The 13,375-nt window shown below is 43.8% G+C and overlaps 1 protein-coding gene across 1 annotated transcript in view; it reads right to left on the minus strand.

The window, feature by feature from the left end:
• zgc:66433 (uncharacterized protein LOC321250 homolog) overlaps positions 1-13,375 on the minus strand; it is a 213,371-nt gene that overhangs the window by 105,114 nt on the left and 94,882 nt on the right. Inside the window, exon 3 of the mRNA XM_034181214.1 lies at positions 2,364-2,538. Within this exon, the coding sequence (XP_034037105.1) occupies positions 2,364-2,538 (175 nt within the window). The remainder of the gene's footprint in view (positions 1-2,363; positions 2,539-13,375) is intronic.

Here is a 13,375-nt window from a genome sequence, read left to right on the forward strand (position 1 = left end):
AAGGCAAAATAACAAAGTGGCTTCTCTTTATTTTATCCTTGAGGTTTATCAATGAAGAGTGCAGGTGTTGTTAAAAAAGAAAAGCCAACATCTATCTCAGTGTCCTCCTCTTGGAGGTTGGGGTTCAGATGATAGAGCAGGGGATGGGCTGCAGTCTTCCTGCCTCCTACTTCTGTCTTCTTCCCTCTGACTGTGCTTGTTGTGATGTACGTGTAAGAGCGTGAGTAGTTCGTAGCCAAATGGTAGCAGAGCGAAGCTGAACGAGCTTATATAGAGGCGGGCGATGTGATGGTTATGTTGTTTGCATTAACAAGACCCAACATGGCCTGTACGTGGCACCACGTGATCCATATGTGGCACAACGTGACCCATATGTGGCGCCTACGAGAATACAAGGAAACATGATTGGCAGCTGCAATACCTGGCCCCTACGAGGCTTGAACGTGGCACATACGAGAGACAGCCAGGCAGACTCGTCCATGTAGCCACTAGTGAACTTGGATAATGGGCCTCTAACAGCCTCGTATTCACCACTAACATGCCTCTAACATTGTCGTTTGTCTTCATAGTACCTTCTACACACATTGCCCCATGCTATTTTTGCTCAATTTTGAACTTCATGAAATTAACACCACGGTCAGCGATGAGCCTTGTTAGCCAAATAATCTCCCTCTAAGTGCCACTATTCTCCATTGTTTGTTGAATAACTCGACTCCTACAAAAAAATCATGCTATGTGGCTCATTATTCAGTCTGATGAGGACTTTACATGTTGAAAATATACTGTATTATCATCTACACCACAGGATGGTACCATCTACACATGTGGCAAAGTGCTCTTGTACATGAATCTGAATCAGGCTGTGTCTGATCCACACTCTGGAGCAGATGGTGGTGGCAATGCACCATTAAGCTGGATGCCAAGAGCCATTAAAAACAAGAAAAGATCTGAATGAGGACGATGTGCTGGGTCTTAGAGAACAAGGGAAATTAGTCAACCATGATCTCAAAGTGAAACACCCCCATCTTTATTAAAGAGAGAATAACATTCACATGCTCTTGAGTAGAGAGAGGAAATAATCTTCATACAGCTACTAGAACCACAACAAATACGAAGGCTAGACTAAGGTAAGGCTAACTATAGTGGACTTAAAAATGTATAGTCTCTTAAAGTTTATTGACATTTAGCACAGTAAATGTACATGTATTGCTGCACTTTTATGTTATTTTCCGTTCAATGGTGACACAAAGCAGTTTACTGTTGAGTTCTTTGTGCCTTGTTCAATGACATTAATTAGCCAGATAGCTTCTGCTTGCTAATGTGCTGTCTGTAATATAAATAAATAATGTCTGCATGTCCCTTCAGCTTGCCACAGCATGTTAATCTGGCACAGGTTTATGCCGGATGCAGCTCCAGATTACATGGAGAATGGGCAGGGGTGGCCTTGAACCAGGAACTTTCTGCCCTGGAAACAAGTGCACTTACCCACTTGGCCACCACAACTGGCCTATTAGAAGCAAATAATGCACCCATTAAATTAATTGTGCTTCTTATTGCATGAAGCGGTAGTGCTGCCACTTTTCAAAAAATAATTCGGATTTATAGACTGATGTGGCTTAGACGGTTTTTTTCCCTCATTCATGAAGCATACTTGGTCAGGTGCGACCAATACTTACGGTGAGACATATAGTCTGGAAAAGACGGTATATGGATTGATGAGACAAAGATTACCCTCTACCAAAGTGAAGAAAGGCCAACGTGTGGATGAAGAAAAGGTCTAAAACACACAAGCTCAGCTGTGAAAACATGGTGCAGATCGTGTAGGTCCACTAATCAATCTTTGTTAGTTATATAAGTCATGAGGGTAACAGCTCGGGGCTGGACACGCTCGCCGATCAGTTGACCTTACTGAGCTGCAGTGACACTTTAAGCTTGACACTGATTAGTCATTGATCAGTAGTGATGACACTCGTTGTAGTCCACTGTGGCTGCACACTCCAGTCTCTTTAATAAAAATACACTGAACAGGCCACATGTCTTCAGACGTATTGTCCCATGTCAATGATTTTAAGAAGTAGAGTGTTAGCATTATTTTACTGCCATTTTGAGGGAATGGAGGATTTTAACTCCCAGTAACGTTGCTCCGTTCAGTCTCATGGACTAACATCCTAACTTAGTTTTTCAAAAAATTATTTCTAATCAATGAAGCAGTCATCAAAGTTAAGTAAAGTACTTAGGGGTTTGAATGCTAGGAATATTAAAATATTGTTAACAGTCAATCCTCAACCCTGTAGGGCTGTTAAAAAACAAAGAAACAAAAAACTCAACAGCTCCTTTAATGTTTATTTGATAAGTGATCTCACCCGGAGCCCTTATCCTTCTCAGATGGAGGGAGTGTGTTCTTTTCTGCCGTGTTGCTGACGTTGTCGGTTGACTGACTGGCTTTAAGCCCCACCTCTCCTCTCGAGGTTGGTGTATCCTTCCTTTTCTTCCTCGCAAAGAACTTTTTAAATGTCTGGAACTTGGATTTCTTTTTTCCTGAGGAGACAAATGAGAAGAGAGACAGAATAGCTTTAAAATAAACTAGGCATTAGTAGCCATGAGCATGAAGATGCTACGGGCTTTGGCAGACAGGGAGGGTAAGTATAAAGCATTAAGAAGGACAGACTTTCCCGGGAAACAATGCAACGCGTTGGCTAGTGGAAATCTGACCTTTGAACCCAATGGCTGCGACCCTGTTTATGTCAACTTTCACCTGAATGTTTAAGAATGTTTGGTAATTTCTGAATCCTCCTAAGAATCTTTGGTCCAAATTAGGTTGAAAATCAATTTCCTTGATATTTACGCCAATGACATTTGTAGAAATTAAACTTTCATCCAGCTCCCATATTTGGGTAGAACAAGGACACAAGGCCAAAGAACCCTTTCTACCCCAGAGCAGTTACAAAGGTGAACAGCTGAATGATGCCTTATTTCATTCAGGCAGTTTGCTACATTTTAAACTACACTTATTTATTCTGATTGTTGTCTTTTTAAATTGTGCTTTTCTGTACTTTTTAAGTTAGCACTCTTACTTATCACATATTTGATTTCTCTTTTTTATGTTCGACATCAGTGCCGGGTAGCTGTTAAATTTTGCTATATGTTTAACATATAATGACAATAAAATCTGACACTGACAGAAATAATTCAAAGAACCTGGGAGGTGTAGGCCATCAAATGTACATACATGAACTTGACACCAATGATTTACCCCCACCTGGGAAAGTCTAGAACCCACCTATATGTGTGGCAAGTTTGGTGCAACTTAAAGTGAAAAGTCTCAATTATAACCTTTGACACTAATCTCGATGATTGCACTTTGACAACCGTGACCTCACCTGAGCAATTCCAGATCCAATCCCACCTATATACGTATACAACATTCAGCCCAAGATTTGACCTCTGATTAAAACAACATTGACCTTTATCTGAATGAATGACATTTAGCTGACCTTGCAAGAGAAATTCCAAAATCTACCTACATATGCAGTCTGTCTGGTCCAAATCAGTGTCCTTGACCTTGACCTTAGAAAAAATTTAAATATACCATATATGAACCGTGCTTTGATCAGCTCTGTCAGCAGTACGAGTAAGTAAGTAAGTAAGCTTTATTTATATAACACTTTTCACAGACCAAGGTCACAAAGTGCTTCACACGATATAAATAGACAATAAAAACAACACATACAAATATAGAACAATAAAATAAATTGACACTAAAATGTCAGTTTAAAAAAATGTGTCTTTAGTTGCTGTCTATAAACATCCACAGAATCCAGTGAGCGAAGAGAACAGGGAAGCTCATTCCAGAGGCGAGGTGCCACAGCTTTAAAAGATCTGTCCCCTCGAGTTTTAAAACAAGTTCGGGGAACCATCAGCAGGTTCTGATTGGAAGCAGGAACCCACACACAGGCCGATGTGTGTAACACACACATGGACACACTTGTGCTTGTAAAATTCACCTACACCCGTTAGTGCCACAGTGGAAAAACTCAGCAACAGTTTTAGAACTCCTTAAAAAGGACCGACTGCTTTCACTGAGAGAAGCACTCATCCAGAACATCACATGTTCATGGGTTTTCTTGTCTGTCCTCGGCTTTGCCAGATGGACAGATGGATAAGGACACAGATGAGTCCATCCCGTCCTGGTTGTTGACATGATGACGCAACACCAAAAAATCTATCATCTTGTAGCTCAGTAAATGAAAAGGGCATATAATGAGGACAAAAAAGATTAATTGATAATGTGATATCCTATAGAGGTGTCTGCCATCTGCTGCATGCTGAGTGCATGCTGGATTGATGAAGGATTAGGAGGAGGTGTGAGAAATGGACTAAATCAGACAAATAAACCTTTACTTTCTGATTCTTTAACACCTTTTCCTTCTATCTGTGTCTCTCTCAACATGTGGGTGGGTTTGAACTACATGTGCTGTCATTTCTTCCATTTCCAAAGTGTCAGTCTGGTTGCCACCAAGACCACTGCTGCCTTTTTTAAAGCCACATCTGAACTTGTTTCACATGTGCTGGTGCCATGAATTGTCACACCCACCACAACACAGAACTGCCTTGGATCTTGAATGGCAACCACCAATGCAGACAACTGGCCCATGCACACCTCTGCAAACACAAAGCTGATGTTCCATCAAGTAATTCTGCTCATCTGAGTTTCCTTAAGTAAGTGTCGGTTTGATACAAAGTTATTCCAGTTGTACCCAAGGAGCCTCTGAAGACAAACACATCCAGTCATCACCTGAGGTCACTAGTTAATGTCCACGTCTCACAAACATACAGTAAAACACAAAGTACTAGGTCCCTAAAGACTTGGACCCTTATTCTCCCCAAGATGTCTACATAGACAAACACCTCTGTCCAGCCACCTCCTAACTCCATAAACTCTTCCCAGGCATTGCTCATTGTCAAAGGCAGAGAATCCAAGCATGCAAACCGGCAAACTTCACCAGATTAAAAATGATGGACACAAAAGTCTGGGTGTCTTAAACTGTTTTTTAAAATATTCCAAGTATGTTTTAAATCATCTGACACTACGTCTACTCTAAACTGACTGTAAATTAATGTTTCAATTGTCTTAAATTTACTTAAACTGGAATAATTTAACATAAAAAAAGCATTCTTTACCAAGGACAGCCTTGTTTCTGGTTATTTTCAGTCAAAATAATTTAATATTAACTCAGCTATTAGTGCTTGATTGACAAACTATAGGACGGCTTTCGGTGGTCAGTTTAAAGTTTCCAGTCCATCTTACCTGCATGTCTTTGGATGTGGGAGGAAGCCGGAGCACCCGGAGGAACCCACACAAACACAGGAAGAACACACAAACTCCATGCAGAAAGGGTGGGAAGTGATCCACAACCTTCTTGCTATGAGGCATCAGGGTGAACCACTAAGCCACCATGCCACCCAGAACAACTCATCTTTCAGAGAATTCAGATGTCTTGGAAATAAAATAACTTCTGACGACACAAAGGGACAAAGTGTTTTAATATTAGCTGTGTTATTTGTGTCCTTCTGCCTGAAGGGAATCCTTGAGTAGTCCTTCTTTCAATTAAAATACATCTTTTGTTTGGGCCACGGAGATGAAGAAATGTCTGGAATCTGAACCTTCTATTGAGGCAAATGTGCTCACAAAGGCTGTGGAATCAACTCAAAGAACACACACAGCATGCTTTTTTAAAATGTGAAATGTAAGCACGATGCTGCAGAACATCACAAAATAAATGGGGTGGACTGATCAGAGCTGTCTGATACATTAAAAACAACAACAATAGAAAAAGAAAAATCTATCAAAACTGTGTTCCCCAGAGGTAAAACTGAGCACTGATGAACACATGAAAACAGACACTTAGCCCATTATCTTTGTGGGGAACCTGTGTGGATGGGGTCAGGGACTTCTGTTTCCTGGGAGTCCACACAGAGGAGAAACTGACCCGGGACAGGAACACCACACATTTGGTAAAGAAGCCACAGCAAAGACTCCACATTCTGAGAATCCTCAGGAAAAATAACATCAACCAGAGATTACCCGTGTCTTTTAACTGCTCCACCATGGAGAGCATCATCACATACTGCCTCTGTACGTGGTTTACCAACTGCACGGTGGCAAACAGGAAAGAGCTCCAGAGGGTGACAGAGAAGATCACTGGGTGTCCTCTACCCACAGTGGGGGATCTTCAGGACTCTTACGGTCTCAGGAGAGCCAACACCATCCTAAAGGGCAAATCCCACCCTGGACACTCTCTGTTTGAGCTGCTGCCATCAGGCAGACGTACAGGACCATTAAAGCAAGAACAAACAGACTGAAAAACAGCTTCTATCCAACCGCTGTTAGAGCTTTGAATGCCACTGGAACAAAAGAGCCAGGTCACAGGACACACTTGAAATGAGTGCAGTATTTGTTTATGTTCTCCACTCAGATTGCAATAGCCAATCACAGATTAGCCTTTCTGTCCATCATTTACCTGTATTTTGGCATGCTTGGTGACAGAAAGTTATGTTGGATCCAAAAGGATCCAAAAAGGCTTGGACCAAACGTTATATTGGATCGGTTCCCAATGACCAATAGTGTTAGAGTTTACTGCCAACAGCTAGCCAATCAGAGCGCGGCATACAATTATTCATGAGATGACATCACTAATGACGTAGCGGAGGTCAGGAACTTGCTGACAGATGTTGGTTGAAAAAAATGGCAACAAACATGTCAACAAACAGCAGAAAATCGTCTGCCAGCAAGGTTCGCTGAGTTCACAGAGGAGGAACTGGTGGAAATATTGAACTCCAAGGATGCCAAAACACTAAGAAGGTAGACAAGCACGCTACTGACGTTTTAGAAGCTTCATATGCTGTTCCAACAAAATAAATTGATCTAATTTATTTGACTCTTTGTTGTTTGCTTAATTTGGGGGGGGGGGGGGGGGGAACTAACAACTGATGGATGGTAAGGAGTCCAACATAGAGAAATATCTCTATGTGGACTCCTTACATCCATATTTATATAATGTAAAAATATCCACTGCCACAGAAACATCCACAGTTTGTACATACTTTCTCTTTGTATATACAATCTCTTTTTGCTACGTACGAGGTCTGTCCGAAAAGTATCAGACCTTTTTATTTTTTTCAAAAACTATATGGATTTGAATCATGTGCGCTTGCGTCAGCCAAGCTTGAACCTTCGTGCGCATGCGTGAGTTTTTTCACGCCTGTCGGTTGCGTCATTCGCCTGTGAGCAGGCTTTGAGTGAGCACTGGTCCACCCCTCTCGTCGGATTTTCATTGTCAGGGAAATGGCTGAGCAACTGCCGCTTTGCTCCACAAAAATTTTTTCAGAAACTGTGTGAGACAGCCAGGTGGAAACCATTCGTAAGATTCAGATGGCTTTCGGTGGCTTTTCAGTCGAGTGAGTATCCGAGAAATTGTGTAACAGCTGGACATGCCACAACTTGTCCTGTGATACTTCCAACACGGAGGTGTTTGTTCTGCACCATTAGCGGCTCCGTCCTGACACGTGAATTCCTCCGCACGTCTTTCATTACAAAATCTCCTGTAACAGTGGAATGTGCCAAAAAAGTGCTGATGTCCACATTTCTGCAATTTCTCTGGTATTCACACGATGTCCCGGATCAACACAGCGTTCACTTTGGAAATGATCTGGTCGTTTCAGCCTGTCGATGGCCGCTCGAAGCGCGGCGCACCCTCCGCTGCTGTGGGCCGTCTTTAATCCGGGTGTAATAATCCTTAATCCATGTAACGCCGATAGAATCTTCACCGAAAGCCATCTGAATTTTCCGAATGGTTTCCACCTGGCTGTCTCACACAGTTTCTAAAAAAATTTTCATGGAGCAAAGTAGCACTCGCTCAGCCATTTCCCTGACAATGAAAATCCGACGGGGGGGGGGGTGGACCAGTGCTCACTCAAAGCCTGCTCACAGGCAAATGACGCAACGACAGGCATGAAAAAACTCACGCATGCGCACGAAGGTTCAAGCTTGGCTGATGCAAGCGCACATGATTCAAATCCATATAGTTTTTGAAAAAAATAAAAAGGTCCATTACTTTGTGGACAGACCTCGTACTTATAATTTTTTTTTCTTTTTCTTAATTTGTGCTTTGAACACCTCCCATTGTTCTGAGAAGCTTTCTCGACTGCCAAGATGAAAACAGTCACAAGAGCCACTTATTCTGTTATTTTAGGTACAATACACCATTAAACTAAAGGTCTCCACTCAGGCAAGCACTTCAATGGAAGGTCAGAGTACGCCTAACATTAAAAACATACTCACAACTTGCAAAAACATAACCACACACACAGAAACGCACCATGGGAAACAGCCACTGGTCAAATCACGTTTCAACTCAGATTACAGGATGATAGAAATGAAGACAAACCAGCAAATTATCAAAAGGAATAAGAAGAAGATGAGTGTGAGTGGAGAAAAGCTCAAGAACCAAATCTTTCATGTACTTACCGCAAGTGTCTATGCAACAAGAAAACAACTGACGCACTTCATCTTAGCACGACTTCACAGAGTATGAACTAAAATGTGACAGTTCACATTAGACAAACAATCAACAACTTCACTCACTCACTCATCATTCATCTTCAACCGCTTTTCCGGGTTCGGGTCGCGGGGGCAACAGCTCCATCAGGGGACTCCAGACTTCCCTTTTCCGTGCCACACTGACCACCTCTGACTGGGGGATCCCGAGGCGTTCTCAGGCCAGTGTGGAGATATAATCTCTCCACCTAGTCCTGGGTGTCCTCCAAGACGGACGTGCCTGAAACACCTCTCTAGAAAGGCACCCAGGGGGCATTCTTACCAGATGCCCAAACCACCTCAGCTGGTTCCTTTCAACGCAAAGGAGCAGCGACTCTACTCCAAGCTCCCCACAAATGACCGCACTTCTCACCCTATCTCTAAAGGAGACACCAGCCACCCTCCTGAGGAAGCCCATTTCGGTCACTTGTACCCACGATCTAGTTCTTTCAGTCATGACCCAACACTCATGACCATAGGTGAGAGAAGGAACGAAGATTGACCAGTAGATCAAGAGCTTCACCGTTTGGCTCAGCTCCCTTTTCGTCACAACAGTACGGCAGAGTGAATGCAATACCGCCCCTGTTGCGCTGATTCTCCGGCCAATCTCACGCTCCATCGTCCCCTCGCTCGTGAACAAGACCCCGAGGTACTTGAACTCCTTCACTTGAGGCAAGGCCATATTCCCTACCCGGAGTAGGCAATTCATCGGTTTTCCTGCTGAGAACCATGGCCCTCAGATTCAGAGGTGCTGATCCTCATCCCAACCACTTCACACTCGGCTGCAAACCTTTCCAGTGATTGTTGGAGGTCACCAGCCAATGAAGGCAACAGGACCACTTCATCTGCAAAAAGCAGTGATGAGACCCTGAGCCCACCAAACCGGAAACCCTCCTCCCCCCAACTATGCCTCGATATCCTGTCCATGAATATCATAAACAGGAGTGGTGACAATGCACAGCCCTGGCGGAGGCCAATCCCCACTGGAAACGAGTCCGACTTACTGCCGAGCACCCAAACACAGCTCTCGCTGTGCGAGTACAGAGATTGGATGGCCCTGAAAAGGTACCCCCTCACTCCATACTCCCCCGCACCTCCCACAGTATCATTGCTCCTCTTCAATCAGAGTTTCAACTATCGGCCAAACCCCTCCTTTCCAGTACCCTGGAATAGACTTTACCAGGATGGCTGAGAAGTGTGTTGCCCCTGTAGTTGGCACACACTCTCTGGTCCCCCTTTTTAAATATGGGGACCACCACCTCAGTTTGCCACTCTTTAGGCACTGTCCCAGACCTCAACACAATGTTGAAGAGACGTCTCATCCAAGACAATACTCCACACCCAGAGCCTTCAGCATTTCTGTACGGATCTCATCAATCCCCGGGGCCATGCCACTGCAGAGTTATTTGACTACTCAGTGACTTCCAACAGGAAATTGATGAAAATCCTCCATCAGCTTCCAGCTCTGCCCCTAATATAGAGGGCGCTCCGGTCTGATGCAGGAGTTCCTCAAAGTGTTCCTTCCAGTGCCGGATTACACCCTCACTTGAGGTCAATAGAGTCCCATCCCTACTGTAGACAGCTTGGATGGTTCCCTGTTTACACCTCCTGAGGTGCCTCACAGTCTGCCAGAAGCACCTTGGTGCCGACTGAAAGTCCTTCTCCATGGCTGCTCCGAACTCCTCCCACACCCGCTGCTTTGCCTCCCCCACAGCAGAGGCTGCTGCCCTTTGGGCCTGTCGGTACCTTGCAACTGCCTCTGGAGTCCTCCGAAATAACATATCCCGGAAGGGCTCCTTCTTCAGTCCAACAACTTCCCTGACCATCAGTGTCCACCATGGTGTTTGAGGGCTGCCGCCCCTTGAGGCACCTAAGACCTTGAGGCCACAGCTCCCCGCTGCAGCTTCAGCAATGGAAGCTTTGAACATTGCCCATTCTGGTTCAGTGCCCCCAATCTCCACAGGGATGCTAGAGAAGCTCTGCTGGAGGTGTGAGTTGAAGATCTGTCAGACAGTGAGCTCCTCCAGATGTTCCCAGTTCACCCGAACTATCCGTTTGGGCTCATCAGGTCTGTCCAAAGTCCTCCCCCCACCCTCTGATCCAACTTACCAACAGATGGTGATCAGTTGACAGCTCTGCCCCTCTCGTCACCCAAGTGTCCAGAACATGCGGCCTCAAATCAGATGATACGATCACAAAATCGATCATCGACCTTCGGCCTAGGGTACTCTGGTACCATGTACACTTATGATCATCCTTATGTTCGAACATGGTGTTCGTTATGGAAAGTCCGTGACTAGCACAGAAGTCCAACAACAAATGACCATTCAGGTTTAGATCAGGGAGGCCGTTCCTCCCAATCACACCTTTCCAGGTGTCTCTGTCACTGCCCACATGTGCGTTGAAGTCGTCCAGCAGAACAATGTCTCCTTGACAACCAAAAATTTAATTCAGCATTTCTTCTGCGGGCCCATTAAGGCACTGAAATATGACGTTTGGTGACTTGCAACTGGCCAAAGCTCAAACACAGAGTGTTAGGACTGTCTACTATTGGACATTCACTTGGATAACCTGCATAATTAATCCAAGATGAGTGGGAAATGACTACTAGTATGAAAAGAGCCTCATGTTTCATAAGAAAGTGGTAAGTAATGCCAGTTTCATTATTTTTGGCACAGAGAGTACCATGACAGTTGATTCAAAATACAAGAAATAAAATGTGGTTTAAGCCAAGTTTGATTTTGGTGTGTATTTGTAGTCTGGCATCAAAATAACTGAGCAGTCAAATTTACATTTAAGCAGAAATAATTTACTACAAGACAGCTGACCTAATTAAACCTTACGTACCGGCCCGGGATTTTAGTTGTCAGGGTGCAGGACTACTTTGTGTCCCTAAGGTGAATAAGAAATCTGCGGGTCACAGAACTTTCTCTTATCGCGCCCCTGTTCTGTGGAATGATCTCCCTGCGTCAATTAAACAGTCAGATTCTGTGGAGACTTTCAAGTCCAGACTTAAGACGCACTTATTTTCCCTTTCATATGGCTAGCATACTGGTACAGTTTTGTTTTATACCTTTTACTCTTTTAATTCATGTGATTAGTAATTGAAGTGGGCCGCGGCCTCAACTTTACCTAAATTCTGGGTCTTTTAGTGAAGTTTAGGGCTAGTGGCCGGCGATCACCTTAGTATTTCTCTGTTTTTCTTGTTGTTTAATGCTGACAAATTATACAGTATTTTTTGTCTTTCTGATGCCTGATTCTGTTTTTTCTCTCTGTTTAAGGTGCAGCTCCATCCAGAGATGGGAGTTTGTGTTCCTGTTGGCGATCCTCCTGTACTGTGCACAAACAGCAATTCTTGTATATTCATCTGTGAATTGTTCTGTGAATTGTTTCTGTAATTTATGTTTGTATCATGGCCCAAGCAGAGGGTCACCCCTTTGAGTCTGGTCTGCTTGAGGTTTCTTCCTCAGAGGGAGTTTTTCCTTACCACTGTTGCTCTGGGGGTTGGTAAGGTTAGACCTTACCTGTGTGAAGCGCCTTGAGGCAACTCTGTTGTGATTTGGCGCTATATAAATGAAATAAATTGAATAAATTGAATTGAGTAACAAAACAAAAACCAGTCATTTATAAAATTAAAGTAAAAGATGTATATTACCCCCTCTCTGCACTAATTACATCCAATTATTCACATTATTTTTAACATATTTGCAACTTTCTGACTGTTTCCAGTGTTCTAGAATGCATTTTTTTTACTGTACCACAGATTACATCTGTTTTCAGGCGTCGCTTGGGCATCTGATTATATTTTATTTGTTTGTGCCCAAACATGTACAATTGGGTGTCAAATACAGTGCATCCGGAAAGTATTTGAAGCACTTTTTCCACATTTTGTTATGTTAAAGCTTGATTCCAAAATGGATGAAATTCATTTTACCCCAAACTTCTACACACAATACCACATAATGACAATGTGAAAAAAGGTTTTTTGAGACTTTTGCAAATTTATTACAAATAAAAAAAGAACTAAGAAATCACATGTATGTAAGTATTCAGAGTCAGGGACGATAGTCACTCTGTCAGAGCTCCACACATAGACTGAACTCTCTGGCGCGAATACCAGGCATCATGTTTGGAGGAAACCAGGCACCATCCCTACAGTGAAGCATGGTGGTGGCAGCATCATGCTGTGGGGATGTTTTTCAGCAGCAGGGACTGGGAGACTAGTCAGGATTGAGGGAAAGATTAATGCAGCAATGTACAGAGACGAAAACTGGCGAGGGTTCATCTTTCCGCAGGACAATGACCCTGAGCACACAGCCAAGATATCAAAGGAGTGGCTTCAAGGACAACTGTGACAACTGATGCCCTGTTCCAAGATGGCGCCACGTGAAGGCGCCCTGGTATTCTGGTGCTCCCTGTTTTGTCTGTTTTTGTGCGTAAATCGTGTGTCATTGTGTCCCTACACCCGCGGGGAGCTTCTAAACATCAGATCATCAACACCCATGGACATTATGCCAGTTTTTTTAGTGCCTGCAGCTGAACTGGTTCACTTTTTGGCCAAAAGAGTGAGACGACGGCGGAGAGGAAACGAGCTGGAGCTCTCGTGTGCCTCAGACGAAGGGGCACGCGCACGCCCCTACCTGGGATATTTCTCTCCAACGTCCGCTCACTCCACAACAAGATGGATGAGCTGAGAATAGAGATTTCTCCTCATCTTGTGTACTGTGCTTCACGGAGATGTGGTTAAATGCACAGACACCGGACTGCGCGCTCCAACTA

This window comes from Thalassophryne amazonica, chromosome 11, assembly GCF_902500255.1.
Source record: "Thalassophryne amazonica chromosome 11, fThaAma1.1, whole genome shotgun sequence".
Taxonomy (NCBI): Eukaryota; Metazoa; Chordata; class Actinopteri; order Batrachoidiformes; family Batrachoididae; genus Thalassophryne; species Thalassophryne amazonica.